The 19,666-nt window shown below is 42.5% G+C and overlaps 2 protein-coding genes across 3 annotated transcripts in view; both read right to left on the bottom strand.

Moving 5' to 3' along the window:
* Positions 1–1,569: 1,569 nt before the first annotated feature.
* Positions 1,570–18,922, bottom strand: LOC123840831 (EF-hand calcium-binding domain-containing protein 3-like). Of its 2 annotated transcripts, none has more exons than XM_064583937.1 (8): positions 18,796–18,922; positions 18,389–18,689; positions 18,165–18,267; positions 16,981–17,101; positions 13,886–14,079; positions 13,299–13,483; positions 7,630–7,752; positions 1,570–4,807 (listed from the first exon to the last, which is right to left on the bottom strand). In XM_064583937.1, the coding sequence occupies exons 2-8, from the start codon at positions 18,476–18,478 to the stop codon at positions 4,481–4,483; spliced, it is 1,143 nt and encodes a 380-aa protein (XP_064440007.1). In that variant the 5' UTR covers positions 18,479–18,689; positions 18,796–18,922; the 3' UTR covers positions 1,570–4,480. The 2 variants fall into 2 exon arrangements, with proteins under 2 accessions (XP_064440007.1, XP_064440008.1); XM_064583938.1 differs by having other exon boundaries at positions 18,473–18,689.
* Positions 18,923–19,237: 315 nt separating this feature from the next.
* LOC135363382 (Golgi SNAP receptor complex member 2-like) overlaps positions 19,238–19,666 on the bottom strand; it is a 28,939-nt gene continuing 28,510 nt past the window's right edge. The window contains exon 5 of the mRNA XM_064583940.1: positions 19,238–19,399. Coding sequence (XP_064440010.1) covers positions 19,238–19,399 — 162 coding nt within the window. The remainder of the gene's footprint in view (positions 19,400–19,666) is intronic.

The raw sequence follows: 19,666 nt of genomic DNA, 5'->3' as shown, positions 1-19,666 counted from the left end.
CCACTCCCCCTTCCGGAAGTCGCGGGGTCTGGGCGGGAAAAGAGCAAGAAGGGGCGGGGCAGTTCTGAAGCCCCGGTCTGGGTTGGAGCTGGAGCTCCGCCCAATGGGGGCGGGCCCTAAGTTGGGGCAGCGCTCTCGGTGTTAAGGAGCGCTCGCCCACAGAATTTCTCTGAGCTGGCTTTTCCTCTCCCGGGAAAAGGGGTCGGTGGCGGTGCAGGCCCGCAGGAAAGTGGGAGACAGGGATCCCTGGGTGGTTCAGTGAGTTAAGCGTCTGCCTTCGGCTCAGGTCATGATCCCAGGGTCCTGGGATCGAGTCCCACATGGAGCTCCCTGCTCAGGGGGGAGCCTGCTTCCGCCTGCTGCTCTCCTTCCTGCTTGTGCTCGTGCTCTCTTTCTCACAAATAAGTAAATAAAATCTTAAAAAAGGGGCGCCTGGGGCTCAGATGGTTAAGCATCTGCCTTCGGCTCATGTCATGATGCCGGGGTCCTGGGATCGGGCTCCTGGCTCAGCAGGGAGCCTGCTTCTGCCTCTCTCCCTGCTCATGCTCTCTTTCTGTATCTCTCTGTCTCAAATGAATATATATATTTTTTAATCTTAAAAAAAAAAGAGTGGGAGACATTACGATTGAGTCTCCTTTTTATGCTGGGGTCCTCTAACAGGTTTCCCAGGTTCCCTCAAGTTTTAAGACGGGAAAAATCTTGAATCACTTTGAGAATTAAGGGTGCCTAGTTCCATTTAGACCTGATGGCAGAAGAATTTGAGGAAGAGAGCAAGCGGGCTGAGGAAATAAGCAGTTTTCCAGCTTCTGTAGTGGGCTTTTCGTAGTGTGAAAAGCTATGAAAAAGAATAAAAAATACTATTTTTCTGGGGAGGGGGATATGGAATGAATTCTGAGAACATGAGGTTAATTTATATAATTATATAATTTTTAAACTATGTTTTGTTTTTTTTTTTAAGATTTTGTCAGAGAGAGAGAGAGAGAGAGAGAGAGAGCACACAAGCAGGGGGAGCAGCAGAGGGAGAAGCAGGCTCCCCACCGAGCAGGGAGCTCTAGTCCGCTTGATCCTACTGATCAGAAGGCAGATGCTTAACGCACTGAGTCACCCAGGTGCCCCTATAATTACATAATTTATAACCACCTACTTCTTGGAATTATCCATACCCGAGCTTGTTCACACAATCAGGACTGTAATACAACACATAGTTTGTTATATTAATACATTTTCAGCCTTACATTTCTGTTTCGACAATTACTATAAACTGATTCTCAAAATAATCTAGAAGAAAGTATCCTGTTGATAATAAGGTTTAGTTGAGAAGAGTTCCAGGCGAGTAAGGACTACCATTTGGAAGAAGTTAAGGTAACGGTTAATTAGTTATTTAAGTGGTGCAGTACTAGATAGCCCACTGGTAACTAGTGATCATTTACTTCATTGAACATTCTTTCCATAGGCAAAACTGAAGGGAGCTATGAGAGATTCTGTATCTTTCTCAGAAAAGAAATGGGAACGAACAAGCCTTAAACCTCCCCTAATCACAAAGAAAAATACGTGAGTGAATCGAAAAAATAAGATAATAAAGAACTTGTACTTTATTCGAAAACACGTTTGCCATTCTCACGGTCTTTTGAAACATTTTGAACAAAACCTCCTTTCCAAAAAACAAGTACAAGGATTTTTATCTTTTCTCAAGGCCAGTTGTTTGATGTAGTGGTTGGTTTATATTTATTCTTGGCATCTTGTTCTCTCTTGCCCATGCTTTTTTCTCCCCACACCAAAAACTATTAACGCTCCTAGTCAGCAGTCCTACCGCATATTTCCTTGCATAGAGCTCACTCTCTGTTTTCCCCTGAAGTCACTTATTATATTAGTTCCAATAATTAGTCATTGAAAATGTCAAACAACTTGGTCCCTTTTGATGAAATGTGATAAAAGTATCCTAAACTTAATTTCTATACAATTATCTTTGGTTGACCTGTACAACTCATTTTTCTTCATCTTTGGGAGCACCTAAAATCATTTTTCTGAAGAAATTGGGAAGACATGGCTGTGAGTCCTTTGTAGTATCAGACTATATACTGGACTGTAGCTTCAGCAATACTTTTCAGGGGACCTAAGGGTCCCTCTGCTGGTGAGCCTCAAGAGCTTTTCTAGCTGGGTGGCATGGTTTCAAAGCCTGGAAAAGTTAACTCTCAGTCTGGATTATTGCCTTGGGTGTCAACCTGGGACATGGGTAGTTAATTATTTCATGCCTTTCTTTCAGTTCCGATCAGTGGAAATTCTGGTCTGTGTAAGCATGTGCTCTGGAACTGAAAGGTGGGGGAAGGGTGTCCTAATTTGTTTCACGGAACGTGCAGCAGCCCTAGAGGATTGAATATGCTGGTTTAACAACTTTAAACAGACTTTGTGGTTTTTTTCCTATTGCAAAATAAATATGTGTTTATTGTAGAACATTTAGACAAAAGAAAAAAAGAAACCACCCCATTCCATCCTTAATTTAATCCATTAAACACTTTGGTTTATATCTTTCCAGTCTTTTTTTCTAATTGACTTATAGAAGTAACCTTTACATTAAAATAGTTTCAGAACTGCGTTATCCCCTATTTTTCACAGCTTCATTGAGGTTTAGTTTACATACAATTAAATTCATCCATCTTAAGTGTACAGTTGGATACATTTTCATAAAAATCTATATTTGTGCAACTACCATCAAAATTAGGTTTTAGAACAACTCCGTAAAGTTTTCTCATGGCTCTGAGCAGTTGTAGCCTGTTTTATAAGTTGATAATAGTTTGTGAATATCATTCTCCTGCTTGAATGTTCTTTTCTAACATTGTTTTAATGACCCTGGTATTGTTTTATAGAGCTGTATCATGATTTGCTGGACATTTAGGCTACTTTAAGTTTCTTACTATTAAAAATCCAACATGATAATTATCTTTATAACTAAATCATTTGTATATTCATGATTACTTCTTTAGAAATAATTTCTAGAAGTGGAAGTACTGAGTCAGTGGTTATAATTAGCTGCATTACTCAGCTGTGAGGTCAGGGCATTTTACTGTTCATTCACTGTTACATATCCAAGTCCTAGAACTCGGGCCAGCACACATTATGCAACTCAATAAATAATTGTTGAATGAATGGCTGAATACCTGTTGCTATACTGTATTTCATCTGCAAGATGCTAGTTTCTACTGTCAACCACAGTGTGGGACAGATTGATAGACTGTATTACTATACATTTTAGATTTTCCAGAACAGATATACTTAAAAATATTCTCTCCTGTTATCCCATTGATCCAAGAAAATATCCCAGGAATTTTAATATTTTGGCATCCAAATTACATTTCTTAGATTGCCTATTACAGTCATAGCCATACCAAAAAAAATCTGTCAAACCTTAAATCTTGTTTTTTGGGTAGGAAGAGTGGTCATGTCTATAAGGTACTTTTTTTTTTTTTTTTAAGATTTTATTTATTTATTTTTGAAAAGATTTTAGTTATTTATTTGATGGGGCGGCGAGGGGGAGAGAGAGAGCACAAGCAGGGGGAGCTGCAGGCAGAGGGAGAAGCAGGCTCCCTGCTGAGCAAGGAGCCCGATGCGGGGCTCTATCCCAGGACCCTGGGATCATGACCTGAGCCAAAGGCAGACGCTGAATGACTGAGCCACCCAGGCATCCCCAGATCTTGTTTATTTGAGAGAGACAGAGCGAGCAAGAGAGAGTGAGCAAGAGAAAGCACAAACGGGGAGGGGCAGAGGCAGAGGGAGAAGCAGACTCCCCGCTGATCAGGGAGCCTGACATGGGGCTCAGTCCCAGAACCCCGGGATCACGACCTGAGCCAAAGGCAGACGCTTAACCATCTGAGCCACCCAGGCGCCCTGCGCATCTTTATTAAATACACTAAAGAACAACAGCAACAAGTGTAATGGTGAGATCAACTGTTTTTAAGAGGGATTCAAGAGATCAGCCCTATGATGTGTGACTAAGGAGCCTTAGGAACACCCAAATTTAATCAAGATTCCCTGGGAGATGGTGATATTATTCCCTGGAACTGAAAGATCATTGTCATCTGCTGCCTCTGGCCTCTTTTGCAAATAATCAAAAACCCAATGTCACTTAAACTCATAAACTCAGATGCTTATTGCTGAGAGAGCCCTCAGGGGCTCAGAGGGGCATCCCTGTGTTGAGGTAAGTGCCCACGTGCAGCTTTTCTCCTTCTGCCCAGGCACTTTTGAGCCAGGTGGGGGCAGCAGAGCGCAGCCATTTGCTGGGAAGATAACCGCATGGCCTCTAGTTACTTGTTCAGAATTAGGAAAGGGAAACCACATTAGGACTTAAAACTTTTTTACTGGTTAGAATCCAAAAGATGTCAACATTTCCAGCTGCTAAGAATGTACTAGACAAAAGCAAGAAACCATAATTTTGATATCTATGAAAAAGTAGTTTGCAATGAGCTGTTTAGAAAATGTAGAAATTTCATTGTCGAAACCCTTTGAAACCTTTCCGTTTTCTTTTTCTTCCTGTCTCTGTGTCACACTCACTGATATCCGAGGAAGAAGAGAATACAGGGTTGTGGAAGGTATTCCTATTCATGTAGGCATCATATAACCTTAAGTCCTTCGGTGAAAGTAATTCTTGGCAAACATTCCAGGACCATGTATAGGTAGAAAAGGTGTCATAAAAGGACTCATTTTTAGTGTCTATTCCAATCAGATCCCCTCGGATCTTCCGCCAGAGGTTTAGCATGTCTTTCCGGTGCTCAAGGGCAATTCCCAAGTTATAGGCATCAGTAGCTCTCTTCACCTGCAGTGAGAGAACAGACATTTGCAGTAGTTAGCTTAACATATCTTTGACTTATGAACCACAATTCTAGACATCCCAAGAGTTACATTCCCAGGCTAGGTGAAAATCACCGAGTTTATCCATTGGGTGGAACCTCTAGAGGACATGTGAGTTAGGAGTTGATGGACAATCAAAATGTATGATTTGGGAATAATGAGATAAGACATTTATGACAATATTAAAAACACAATAAACTAAACCAAGGAGGAAATGTGGGATGGAGATAGTCTCTGGAGATAAAAGGAGTGCCAAGGATGGCACTCAATCCAGCCTAGGGCAGGGAGAGAGAAGATGCTGAGTAGTTCCTCGAGGATTTAACCGGATTGAGGGAGTCAGTGGTAATGGGAAGGTGTTACAGGGAAAGGAGAGAGCATAAACAAAGGCAAAGGTAATAAGCCTCTGGAGTTGGTAGGAGGCACCTGCATGTTGGTAGTGCTAAAATGTCGAGTTTTGAAAGTGAGAGGGAAGGAATGATGCAGGTAAGGCAGGCAAAATGTTGTCTGCTGTAGGGGCCCTTAGATTTGATCTCAGTGAGGCTGAGAGAGCCCTTTACTCAGTGAAAATCAAGCTGTAGTAAGTCACTACTTCTTTTCTCTTTCTTTCTTTCTTTCTTTCTTTCTTTCTTTCTTTCTTTCTTTCTTTTAAAGCATTCTTATTTATTTATTTATTTTTTAAAGATTTTATTTATTCATCTGAGACACAGAGATACAGAAGGAGAGAGAGAGAATGAGCAGGCGGAGAGCAGAGAGAGAGGGAGAAGCAGGCTCCCTGCTGAGCCAGGAGCCCAATGTAGGGCTCCATCCCAGAACCCTGGGATCATGACCTGAGCCGAAGGCAGAGGCTTAACCATCTGAGCCGCTCAGGCGCCCCTGTAAGCCACTATTTCTGATGGAAGTGAGACAAATCTCAGTGTGTGGAGCAGAAAATATAGTTGAGAAATCCTGCCATTGTTGAGAGGGAAAGATTCATTTGCAAGCAGGACAGGGATATAGCTACACCTTCACAATAGATCATTAGCAGCTGCGTGGAGAATGGGTGGAGGGGAGCAGCTGTGAGGCAGGGATAGGAGGTTGGAGTGTGTTGTCCAGGCAAGACCGAATGAGGGCCTCAGTTAAGGCAGTAGTGGTAGGATGAAGGGGATGGATTTGAAAAATCTTCAGGAGAACAAGAGTAGCCACAGTTGGTCATAGGTGGATGTGAGGAGTGAGGACAATATATAAATTAGGATGATTCCTCGCCTTCTAGTTTCATCGACAGGGTAGATAGTGGTATCAATACCTGATGTCAAGAAGAATCCCCAAGGGAAGAGCCAGTTTGATGCAGATGATGAGTTTGGTTTGGACATGTACAATTTGATATGCTGAGACAGTGAGGTAAAAATATTCATCAGGCAGTGAGATAAGTCAAAAATACTGGAGAGAAGTCTACACGAGTGACAAATTTAAGAGTTATCAGGATATAGGTGGCAGCTGAAACAAGGAGGGTAGACTGAGATCATCTGAAGAGTACTTGACCTAGTTGTTCCTTCACTTAACACAGAGATTCCCAATGTTCTGCTGGGTTACAGGTATGCCACCTTACTGATCTTCTCAAGCTTCTTAGCCCTTGGGGCAGCTGCTGCTGTAGACTGGAGGTCTCTGGCTATAAGCAGCCTCCATTTACTCCAGCATGAATATGTGCCATGATGAGACAGAGGTTGGGAGCCCACTCCTCTGTGGCATGAAGTACTGACGACCTACAGTTTCATTTATTCCCATATATTACTACTGCGTGTTTCCTTCTCTTCCACCCTCACTCCAAGCTCAAGATCATGGAGGGCAGGAGCTATGTACCCCCCGTGGCATCCCCTAATCCTAGAACTTTATTAATAATGTATAAATATTTACTAAAAAAATGAATGGATTAGTGCATATAATGGGAAGAGCAGTAGGATGGGACTAGAAAACAAGGAAATATCAAGACTTAAGGGGTGACCATTCAGGAAAGTGAAGCGAGAGGAAGGGACACAGACCTGCAAGATGTAGTCTTTATAAAGGCCGAGGAAGGAGAAAATGCCAAGGAGAGTTTGATCACTGCACTGGTCAAATGCAGAAGGGAGGCAGCATGAAATATATACACCTCAGTCTGTCTCTGTGGAGTCCAAAAGTTGCTAAGACGTCAGGGCACAAAAGTAGATAGGGAGCACAGAGTTGCAGTTAAAAGTGTGGATTCCAGAGCCAAGCTGCTCATGTTTATAATTCTGGCTCTATTACTTCTGCCTTTAGAGAAGTCAACCTCCCTTGCATATTTGTAAAATGACAATGATAACAGCACCTATCCGGAAGGACTGTTGTGGTAGGTAAATTAATTAATGTCTGTAGAGTACATCTAGAGTACCGTGCCTGGCACCTAGGAAGTGCGCTCAAATTCTTCTTCTTCTTTTAGCTGCTATAATCAAGATGCTTTCACTCATCATGATTCCCTTAGTACACCTGCTCACTGTGACTGCTGGTTTGCTGCCTTAATTAGTTGCTATTTCCAGCATGACACAAAGGAAGGTTTGACAGAAACGATGCTGGGTATGGTTCCATGGGTGATTAGCGGGATGAATTATAACAATTAACATTTGAATCCATTTGATCACAGAGCAAGAAGCGTCATTACAATGGGTAAAAATGAGAAATGATCTTGTCTTATTTTAAAGACATAGAGCAGAAAAAATATCTTTGGGATGGTTGTAGTATTGAAGTAGAAAATAGTCTGATCAACGCGTTCTGGGAAGGCATGCAACAGTTAATACTCACGTGCTGTTTCATAGCAGCTGCATCCGTCACTGTCCAATTCTGCTTCTTCTTGAGTGTTTGGTCAATGGCTAGGATGTCACTTGGATAGCCTGAGACTGGGTTGATAGGCTTTATATTTGCTGCCTTTATGCACACACACACACACACACACAAAGAAGGTTAGTGATATATTTTCGGTTAAATATACAACAAAGACATAATAAACAGAAATATGTCGTATCAGGAAGGGGTTTGTATGTGATTTATAAGGTTACTGCTAAGCCACTTGTCCATTGTTTTGGGGCACCTGGTATAGCACCATGTGTAACTGAGCATTTAGCGAATTCTCTTTTATAATGATGAAGCCTACTCAGAAGTGCAGACCAGAAGATGGTTTATGTGTGGAATGGATATGGAGGGTAGAGAAGAGCCGACTCTATCCTCACCAAATTTTCCAAGCCATCACCAAGCACTGAAAAGTGAAGAAGGTGCCCTCCACGGAATACAACCTGTATTACTTCCAAACTTCCACTGGGGAACCAGCTGTCTATTTTCCCTGTTCCTGGGCTGCTGAACAATGCTGGAAATCACGTAAATATGTGGATTGCTTCTTTGAAAACGTGTAGTACCCAGTCTCATCCAGGCTATTAGTACTGCTTGACCCTACTTTCCTTCATTAGATGCTGTTAATTCTCTTACAGATCTCATAGCTGTCTTCTTAGTGGCTGCTGGAAAACCAGATCTGCACATTCCCTCAGCTAATGATTATCTCTCCAGGACTAGCTAACATGAATTCTTTTCACTCTTCTCTCCACCTTGGGATTTCTCTCCATTGTGTAGCCTGATTTTTCCTCTTTGCCTCTTCTATGTGAGAGTTTCTTTCTGATTTCCAAGACCAAAGTCTCCCCCCTGTATCTTTATTAATTCCCCTCCTGAACCATTTCCCTTCGATTTTCCTTGTTCCATGGCTGGCTTCATGGGTGTGAGACTTGTGCAATCCCATAGGACCAGAAGGGCCCTGAATTTGGTTTACTGCTCTGCTGTTGCAGTCTTTAAATTCTTAGTAATTTTTGGACAAGGGGCCCTACATTTCCATTCTGCCCTTGGCTCCACAAATTACGTAGCCAGTCCTGCCTCTCTCCTACATCTTCAGTTTCTCTTCCTTGGCCAGTGGTTGTCAGCTTTGGCTGCATGTTGGAACTTTTAAAAATACCAAGGCCTAAGCCCCATCTCAGTATCTGATTTAATTGGATAGGGTTGTGGCCTGGACACACGGTGGTTAAAAGCTCTCCTTGGTGGTTCTGTTGTGCAGCCCGGATTGAGAACCACAGCTCTAAGGGCCCTTCCTCCTGGCTACTAATGTGCTCAAGTTCCCCGGTCCCGAAACAACTTTTTCTAGATTCTGATTCTTCATGTTCCATGTCTCTCTTCCTTAACAGGTACAGTTTCTTTGTAAAATGAGCTGATTTCCTTTTCCTCCCACCTTTGGTCTGCTTCATTAATTTCTAGAGATACATGATAAATATCTTCCACTGTGATTATGGATTTGTGTATTCACTTTTTTAGCATGCATGCCTTTAAAACGTCTAAAGTTAATCCTTACAATTCTGTGAATTGTCACCTTATCTGTCAACTTGCTAGGTGCATCCAGGTTCAAGATAGATATATCTTCCTGACAATTTAAAAAAATAATTAAATAGCATCTTTATCTTTAGTTATGTTTCCCTTAAATTTTACTTTCCCCATACTAATATATTGATACCAGCTCACTGATTTGTATTTGCCTGATGTATCTTTTCCTGTCCTTTTACTTTCATACTTTGTGTTGTATTTTAGATGTGTCTCCTTTAAAGAACAGATATCTGAAAATTATTAAAAATCAGTCTCAGTATCCTTTTTTTAGACTTGAAAGATGAACCATTGTCTATTTTTTCTTTTTAATACTTTTTAAATAAACTAGTATGTTTTAATCTTTTATTGTGATTATTGATATATTTGGATTTTCTACCTATTTTATTTTGCACTTTCTATTTTTCCATGTTTTCTCTTTTTTCTTGTTCCTTCCCCCTTCTATTCAACAGTTATTCATTATAATGATTATTCATTAAATTATTCATGATTCATTTTAGTGATTATCCTCACATTTTTAACACTCATTATAAATTTAACAAAATATAGGAAGCTTTAATTCTGAGTACCAGCCTCCTCATCTCCTGTGTCACTGTGGTGTACAGTATTTTAGTTCTTGTTGATTAGTACTCCCCAAACCAGTAATTCTTCCTTTCTTTTTTTTAGTTTTATTTTATTATGTTATATTAATCACCAATACATTACATCATTAGTTTTTGATGCAGTGTTCCATGATTCATTGTTTGCCTATAACACCCAGTGCTCCATTCAATACATGCCCTCTTTAATACCCATCACCAGGTCTTTTCTTTTTTTTTATAAAAGATTAATTTATTGGGATGCCTGGGTGGCTCAGTCGGTTAAGTGTCTGTCTTCGGCTCAGGTCATGATCCCAGGTCCCAGCATCAGGCTCCCTGCTCCACGGGGAGCCCACTTATCCCTCTGCCTCTGCCTCTCTCTGTCTCTCATGAATAAATAAAATCTTTATTTTTTATATTATTAAAAAAAAATTTTTTTTTTTAAATTTATTTGACAGAGAAAGACACAGTGGGAGAGGGAACACAAGCAGGGAGAGTGGGAGAGGGAGAAGCAGGCTCCCTGCAGAGCAGGGAGCCCTATGTAGGGTTCAATCCAGGACCCTGGGATCATGACCTGAGCTGAAGGCAGATGCTTAACAACTGAGCCACCCAGGCACCCCTAAATAAATAAAATCTTTAAAAAATGATTTATTTATTTATTTGAGAGAGAGAGAGTTCACGTGTAGGGTGGAGAGGGGCAGATGGAAAGGGAGCAGACTCCTTGCTGAGTGGGGAGCCATATGCAGGGATCCATCCCAGGACTCTGAGATCATGACCTGAGCCCAAATCAACAGTTGGATGCTTAACCTCCTGGGCCATCCAGGTGACCTTTAAATGTAAATTTAAATAGCCACTGTGGCTACCATTATTGGAAGCCTCAGGTTTAGATTGTGTAGGACCCTGAGTGTTACAGTAAGGATTCTGGCTTTTACTTCGAGTGATGTGAAAAACCACTGGCAAGTTTTGAGCTGATTTTAGCAGAGCCACTTTGGTTGCTGTGTTGAGAATAGACTGCAGAGGACAAAGATAGAAGCGGACCATTTAGGAAGCTGTGGACACTATCTCTGCTGATACGATTAGAGACAATCTTGCTCTCAATAAATAAAGGCTTTGTATTATAATTTCCTTTCATCCAAAAGATACTGAGTCTCCTATAGACCAGTTTCTATTCTAGGTGATAGGAATCCTTTAGTGAAAGAAATAAAGTCCTTGCCTACATGAACCTTATATTCTGGTTGGAGAGATTGACAGTAAACAGATAATGATCACAGGTGGAGGGCTTAGTGTTGGAAAATAAATTTAAAGGGGAATAAAGTTCCCCTTATTTCCAACTTGTTGGTGATACCTGCCTGTGGGTATGACTTCATCTGGAGAGATAAATTCAAAGTCTGAAGTTAAGGTCATTTGTGACTGTGCTACTCCTCCAGAGTCTATTTTTTTTTTTAAGTTTTTATTCAAATTCTGGTTAACATACAGTGTAATAATAGTTTCAGGTGTTTCATATAGTGATTTAACACTTGCATACAACACCTGGTGCTCATCACAACAAGTGCATCCTTAATCCCCATCACCTATTTAACCCAACCCCCTACCCACCCCCCCTTCTGGGTACTATCTGTTCTCTACAGTTAAGAGTCTGTTTCTTGCTTCTCTCTCTTTCTTTGTTTCCCCTTTGCTTGTTTGTTTTGTTTCTTAAATTCCACATGTAAGTGAAATCATACAGTATTTGTCTTTCTCTGACTGACTTATTTCCTTTAGCATAATATTCTCTAGTTCCATCCACATTGTTGCAAATGGCAAGATTTCATTCTTTATGCACAATGGAATATTGCTCAGTCATAAAAAAGATGTATATATCTACACACACACACACACACACACACACACACACACCACCTCTTCTTTATCCATTCATGTATCAGTGGACATTTGGGCTGTTTCCATAATTTGGCTATTGTAGATAATGCTGCTATAAGCATTGGGGTGCATGTATTTCTTCGAATTAGTATTTTTGTGTTGTTTGGGTAAATACCTCATAGTGCAACTGCTGGGTCATAGGGTAGTTCTATTTTTAACTTTTTAAGGAACCTTCATACTGTTTTCCAGAGTGGCTACACCAGTTTGCATTCCCACCAACAGTACAGGAAGGTTCCCCTTTCTCTACATCCTTGCCAGCACCTGTTTTCCCCTAGATTCTTTAAAAATTTTTTATTTGGGTGGCTCAGTCGGTTAAGCATCTGCTTTCTGCTCTGTCATGATCCTGGAGTCCCAGGATCGAGTCCCGCGTTGGTCTCCCTGCTCACTGGGGAGTCTGCTTCTTCCTGTGCCCCTCACCCCACTCTCATGCTCTCTCTCTCTCTCTCTCAAATAAATAAATAAAATCTTTAAAAAACAATTTTTATTTTATTGTGGTAAGAACACTTAACATGAGATCTATGCTCTTAACACATTTTTGGTGTACAATACGTTTTGTTAACTATAGGCACAGTTTTGCACAGTATATCTCTAGAATTACTCATCTTGCATAATTGAGACTGTATGCCCGTTGCTTAGCAGCTCCCCATTAACCCCTGCCCCCAGCCTTGGGGACTCTTAAACTCTATGCCTGGAGGGACTTCTAAGAGGTTTCATAGTGATGTGAACACCACATGGATTTCTGGAACCCAGAGATGCCTCACTGGTCTCCAATCAAATCTTTTTTTTTTTTTAAAGATTTTATTTATTTATTCGACAGAGAGAGAGAGAGGACAAGCAGAGGGAGTGGGAGAGGGAGAAGCAGGCTCCTCACTGAGCAGGGAGCCTGATGTGGGGCTCCATCCCAGGATCCTGGGATCATGACCTGAGCTGAAGGCAGATGCTTAGCCGACTGAGCCACCCAGGTGCCCCTCCAGTGAAATCTTGATGTTCTGCAGGCTGGGAGGCCTGTCATAGCCAGGAGTGAGGCCAGAGCTTCCTCAGAGAATACCCAGAAACCAAGGCATGGCTGCCTGAGACTTTAACATTCAGACCTTGAAGTAGGCCAGAAGGTGTAGCCAGGACTATAATTTGGGGTCTAGTCCAAGAGCAGGATGGCCACTCCATCACAGATTGCGCCACTGAGTTGTGGACCTGGTCCTCTCATCCCATCGTATCTGGCCCAACCAAGATCTAGAGCTAGTTGAGGGAGCCCAAAATGCAGCTTCTGGTCACTAGGTTGAAGGGAGAGCAGGTGTAGGTAGGATCTGAGGGCCTTTTTATTGTTATTCTTATACTCTCCACCTCTAACCCCAAGCCTAAGGTTGTATTTTTCAGTAAGCTTAACTATTCGTTGAAATTAAATGAAATATTTATACCTGGGCTTAAATTTAGGAATATGGCTATGGAATCTGGTTTGAAATATAATGACTGAAAATGTTTGTCATTAAAAAAGTATTAGTTCTGTTAAGTTAGAACTTGAAAACCTAAGTATTTAAATTAACTAATGTGACATAACCAAAATCTTACCTGTGTCTTCCAGTCTCTTTTATGGAAAAAGTAGTTCTCAAAGAAATCCAGAGGCTCCCTTCTCCTTAGCATTTCTAATTTCTGTATGTCTTTGAATGGCTTTCCCATCACCACCCCATCCTTGTTAGGAAACAATGGAAAGATGGGTATTTTTGAATATGGGCTATCTGAAGGAGGACTGCACCCTTAAAAGATAAAAACAAAACAAAACAAAAAGATAAAAACAAAATACCAAAAATAGTATTATGAACAGTGTAAGAAGAAATTCGCATAAAAGACATACATGTGGTGCCTATTTTGCTTTTTTCTAGTCTTCTCAATGGCCATGACCCTCCTTTTCACTCTCCTCACCTCCCTCCCCATACATAGAGTCTAGGCTTCATCCAGACTCCAGGCTTCACCTGTATCAGGAGGATTCAGGTGAAGATGTGGATTTGCTTTCAAATGATATCTGTGTGACAGAGACCAGTCACTCAGAATAGGCTGTGGTCCTGCTTCTTTAGCATTTGGCCTCTAGTATTTATTTCTGACCAGTAGTATACAAATAAATCCTTTACAACAAGGGGGAGAGGACAAATGGTTCTTACTCTTGAGCTCTTCAAGAAATTTAAGTAAATCCTTTTCTTGCATTATTGCGATTCGGGCAGCATTAGCAAAGGCAGCTGTGCTTGAGCTTGGAGGTGTGCATATGTCTGGTTTAAATCTCCTTTTCCCATAACCCACAGTGTAGGGACTCCATGACATTCCTGATGTGGTATCCTGGAATTTTCTTCGGAAATAGCTATAAAAAAAAAAAAAAAGTAATCCAAAAAAAGAATAGAAAGTGCTATATAGTCCTGCTGAAAAGGTGTCTTACTGGACAAAAAGAAAAAAGTCTAGTTGCAAGTTATATGCTGAATACATTAATTAAATTAATTCTTTTTATAAAGATCTTATTTATTCATTTGAGAAAGTGAGAGAAGAGAGAGAGAGAAACAGCATGAGCAGGGGGTAGGGTCAGAGGGAGAAGCAGGCTCCCCGCTCCAGGATCCCGAGACTCCAGGATCATGACCTGAGCTGAAGGCAAATGCTTAATGACTGAGCCACCCAGGCACCCCCCTTATGATTTCTTAACTACCATCTTAACCACGAAATCTAACTCTACCCCTTCAGTCCTGACTTCACTTGGCCTCACTTTAGCATTTAATACTGGGGGAAGGTCTGTCCTGGTTTAGATTTGTCTGTGGCCCTGGCTTCCGACTTCACACCGTCCTGGTTCCCTTCTTGATGACTAATGTTTCCTTTGCTGACCCGTCTGTTTCTTTCCATTCCACAAGTATGGGAATTCCTTGTGGTTCTGTCCTCAGTCCTTTGCTTCTTTCCCCGCCCCCTCCCCAGCATGGGGCTAGGGAGAAGTGCGAGGCTATGAAGCAGGTTTAGGAGGTCAAACGGGTGGGACTTGGTGATCAGCTGGATGTGGGGAGTGACGGAGCAGCCTGGCCTCAAGGAGGCCAGCACGGACTGAGCAGAGTAACAGGGGGCAAAGAAAAAGAGGTCAAAGGTGGGTGCAGATCACCTGGAGGGCCAGTAAGTCATGTGAAGTGTGAGGCTTGCACTCTGAGGGAAATGGGAGGGTTTTGAAGGTTCTGAGCAGAGGAGTGACATGATCCGACACTGTGCTAAAAGGACCATTTGGTGCTGTAGGCATCAAGGCATCAGCTAGGCAGAGGGAGTGTTGAGAATAGACTGTGGAGCCAGCAAGTCATGGGGGTGGGAGTCAAAAGGTGCAAGCAGGGAGACCAGTTAGGAGACAGTGATCCAGGAAAAAGCTAATGCATGTAAAGTGCACACTCAGAACTCTGCACATAATGCTCAATAAATGCTATAGTCAACTACAGGAATACCTATCAAATTCTACCATTATCCAGCTTGAGACCAGCTTTCTCAGAAACTAAATGAATGACCTTTGCCACTCATTTGACAGTTAATTGTGTGATATATTTTGTGTCATTTCACTTTTGTATATTTAGTAATCTACATACTTATGGCTTTTTCTCTCAATTTATATTTTAAGTTCCTTAAATGCAAATGCTACGTATTAAACACTTGATCTCCTTAGAAACCAGGTGTATGAAAAGCAACAACCATAATCATCATCATAATAAAAACACCATCAGCTACGATTTCCTGAGAGGCAGTCTAGGAGGGTAGATAGGAGCATGGGTTCTAGAATCAGACTGTTTGTGCTAAAATCTAGGCACCACTGCCCCTTGGGTGAGTTACTTAATACCTGTACTTCAGGTTTTTCATCTGTAAAATGAGGATAATAGTACCCATTAAGAAAGTGAGGATTAAGGGCGCCTGGGTGGCTCAGATGGTTAAGCGTCTGCCTTTGGCTCAGGTCATGATCCCAGGGTCCTGGGATCGAGTCCCGCATCGGGCTCCCTGCTCCGCGGGGAGCCTGCTTCTCCCTCTGCCTCTGCCTCTCTCTGATGAATAAATAAAATCTAAAAAAAAGAGAGGATTAAAACAGATAATATATATGCTTTATGACTATTCCAGCTACTTCCACATAATAATAATATATATTGAGCTCCAGGATTTTTTTTTTTTTTAAGATTTTATTTATTTGAGAGAGAGAGAGAGCACCAGCAGGGGGAGTGGGAGAGGAAGAAGCAGGCGGGAGCCCGATGCGGGGCTTGATCCCAGGACCCTGAAGATCATGACCTGAGCCGAAGGCAGACACTTAACCGACTGAACCACCCAGGCACCCCTAGCTCCAGGAATATTTATTGAACTACTTCACCTGCATTATCACATATTATCCCCACAACTGCCCTATAAAGTATTATTATCATTATTATTTTTAGGTAGGTATTATTATTGTTGTTCCCATTTTATAGGTGAGGAAACCAAGGCTGAGAAATTAAGCAATGTGTCAAATTTGTGTACCAACAACAGGCATTTAATAAATGCCTTTGAAATGGAATGAAGAGTAGAATTTTGTGGACCCTCTGGTTCCACATCTGACAAATATAGGATAGCATAGAGAGATGATTATCCATTGAGGATTCTGAAAACATTCTGTATTTTTAAGTCTGAAAGGGAAAGCAGAATGCTTTGAAAGAATATGAGCTAGAAGGATTGATAACAGCAATATTCAATATCTATAATACAATGATATAAATAGTTTGAGGAAATTTATCTTTAGTGGTATTTGCTGGAATAAAACACATTTGGGTGTGAGGATGTTTCTTCATCCTCTATTCTCAAATTCAGTTCTGGCTCAGCTCCAGTCCAAAGGCTACTTTGGGAGGTCTGAAATTGCTCTACATCATCCCAGAGTCAAAAGAGCCCCTGGTAGTTCCAGCATGAATGGGAGTGTCTTCCAAACTAGATTTCCAAGCCCACCCGAAGTCATCCCTGGAAAAGTTTTACTCTTCTGGGATTCTCTAGCTTAGGGTAGAAGAGTCTGAACCTTCTTGGCTATCTTAGGCCCTCAGTGGGCCCTGAGATGGTCTGAGGTCAGTCTTGCAATTTCAAAGTTAGCACAGTTGGGATGAAGGAATAAGGTCCCATGTGGCATGTGAGCTTTGCCACAGACTCCTTCTCCTTTGTTTTGGAGCAGACCCTGTGGAGTAGGATGTAAAGAGCCTCATAAGTGCTTCTAAGAAGGCCAATTTTACACTTCTTTGCCACTTACCTTACTATTTCCATTACAGCCTTTCTGGGTAAAGCTGAAGTCTCTACAAGCTTTGATAGGATTTCAAACAACAGGATCCCTGGGTTGCCAGCTGAATCTAAACATTTCTCCTTTTCTGGAACTATGAAGGGGGAAAAAAATTCAAAATGCCTTCTGAAAAAACATCTCTCAAAGAAAGTAATAAGCCGACAGTCTTTTTAGTCTATTTACAATATTAATACTGAGCCAGGTACTAGAGAATTATAGAAAAACATTCAAAATCTGTTCTGTTTGGTAGAAAGGTCATCTTGATTATTGAACAGACACAATGATCATTAAAAAAATGCTTTTAGTTCCATGACTTCTAAGTAAATACTGACTTGTAAGTTAAGACACTTCACACAAACATGGTTTATGTATTAAGGACTGTTGTCTTGTTCTCTGGGTGAAGGGATTGCTGATCAACGTGTCTCAGGCTTGCAGGTGAACCCTCGTTACTACAGTAGTACCGGAAGCAGCAGCTTCGGTCTCTTCTAAGGACAGTTCGCTGCCTATGAATCGATGTATTTTCAAAACTATAACTCATGTTGAAAAATCTGTGACAATTAAGACACATTCGCCAGAAGGTATGCCTAAAAAGACCAAAATTGCTACAGAAACAGGTGGGAGGTAAACAAGGGAGGTGGAATGGAACACACACAGAAAAGGAAGAGAAGACAGATGACCGTCCAGGTGACAAAGAACAAACACAGGACGCAGGTGGGGCAGGACAATCCCAGGTGGATTCATACTGACCCGGGTTCCAGTTCTGGGAAATTCCAAGTATTATTTTATGTCTTGCCACAAGGCTAGTGAGCTTAGGGGCTGGTAGGGCCTGTGACAGATGAAAACACATGCTAACCAGGTCTTTCTGGAACTTGCAGTGCTCACTCACAACAGAGAGGCTGGCTTTACAATAAATTCCACAGTGCACCAGGTCCTGGTGCAGCCTTGATCCAGGGTTGGTCAGAGAGGGAAAAATGTCCTGGTCCCTGACAACAGAGACCCACAGGACACCAGGGATGTCTCCAGGGGGGTGCCTGCCCACACTGGCTGGGCAGAATGGGGGCCTGGCTGGCAGCTGCTAGATTTCAGGGAAGGGAAGACAGCCAGAGAATCAGAGACGCTCAAACGAGAGAAGACGCTGTAATGGACACAACACTAACCTCCGCATACGGCGACTTTCTCAGGGGCAAAGGCCCACCAGGGCCTGGCCGTGACCCCAGGCTGCAGTCCTGGAACCGCAGAAACCACCCATTCTATTAACCACTGGGAAAAAAAAAATCAGCGATCAGGGTCTTCAGTCTCAAGACCAAACATTCTCAGGGAATAATACTGGCCTCACTTTAGAAAGGAGCAACACCCAACACCCTCATGGGGAAAATCTTACGAGCTTCTGCAATAGCATCAGTGCCTCTGTCTCCTCTAGGTAGCTGCTTCCAGGGAAGGGTGACAAGTACCGGCAGTTAATCACCTGCATGTCCCTGGCGGATGGGGGAAGCTAGTAACAAGAGCATGGAAATCGGGCGCCTGGGTGGCTCAGTTGGTTAAGTGACTGCCTTCGGCTCAGGTCATGATCCTAGAGTCCTGGGATCGAGTCCTGCATCGGGCTCCCTGCTCGGCGGGAAGTCTGCTTCTCCCTCTGACCCTCCTCCCTCTCATTCTCTTGCTCTCAAATAAATAAATAAAATCTTTAAAAAAAAAAAAAAAAAAAGAGCATGGAAATCCATCTGTTACAACGACGTAGGGAAAGAAGGCCTCTTTCCCCTCCTTCGTTTTGCTTCTGCTCTGACCTACCCATTAGGAGCCAGGAGGCCAGACGATGACAAAGTGGACAGTCCTATCTGCAAGGCTCACTATGAAAGCCTTCCCAGGGTGCGCAGCAGCTACGTGGACAAAACCGGCAAAGCCATCTTCTCCTTCCTGCTTCCTCCCTTACCGTCACTTCCTCCCCCAGTGAGGGCAAGAAAGAGAGAGAGAGAACAGGTACTTCTTTCATTTCCTAAGCGCCGTGCATCGTGGGGGCACTAACTCCCGCCTCCAAGGTACCACAGAACACAGAGCAGGTTTGAAACTCCCACTAGGTTACAGATCACAATTACTTCCGAGTGGTCTTCACAGTTAAGAAGGGCATACATTTCAGAAGGCAGCCTCTGGGCCCCCCTCTCGCGCTCACGCACACGCTCTCACGCAGACGCTCACTCGGCGGGAACGATGGTAGCCTCGGGCCGTGGCTGGCTCACGTCAGGTACTGCACCACGAGGAACATGACCACACAGGTAAGCAGCATCCCACCGATCACAAAGTACTTGTCCTGGAAAGCCCGCTTCTCAACGAGCCGCATCATGGTGTTGGACAAGCCCAGCATGTTGGCAATGTCGAGGATCTTCTTCTGAGTCCCCTGGGGCAGACAAGCAGAGAACGGAAAACAGTGATCAACTCGTCTTGCCAAGGAATGGGACTTTACCAACAGACAGTCTCCTGGTCATGCCTAAAGCACATAAAATGCAGCATTAATCAGAAACAGATCGACGCTTACGGTCAAATGACTTTTGATTAAGGTACCAGAGCAAAGCAAGGAGGCAAGAAAAGTTTTCTCCACAAATGTGCTGGAACAATGGACTCTAGCACACATACGTATCACGGACATACACACACACACGTCTCC

The sequence above is a fragment of the Mirounga angustirostris genome, unplaced genomic scaffold (assembly GCF_029215605.1).
Source record: "Mirounga angustirostris isolate CCGP_5_RB_7025 unplaced genomic scaffold, mMirAng1.0.hap1 SCAF_156, whole genome shotgun sequence".
Classification (NCBI taxonomy): Eukaryota; Metazoa; Chordata; class Mammalia; order Carnivora; family Phocidae; genus Mirounga; species Mirounga angustirostris.
The sequence above is the reverse complement of the archived record's forward strand: the minus strand, read 5'-3'. Positions and strand labels throughout refer to the sequence as shown.

Coding starts and splice junctions, on each gene's coding strand:
- LOC123840831 (XM_064583937.1), bottom strand. CDS start 18,478: ATGCAGGTGATTAACTGCCGGTACTTGTCACCCTTCCCTGGAAGCAGC. Junction 17,102..18,164: donor GAAAGTCGCCGTATGCGGAG/GTTAGTGTTGTG, acceptor CCCCCTTCATAG/TTCCAGAAAAGGAGAAATGT. Junction 4,808..7,629: donor CAGCTGCTATGAAACAGCAC/GTGAGTATTAAC, acceptor CTCTCACTGCAG/GTGAAGAGAGCTACTGATGC.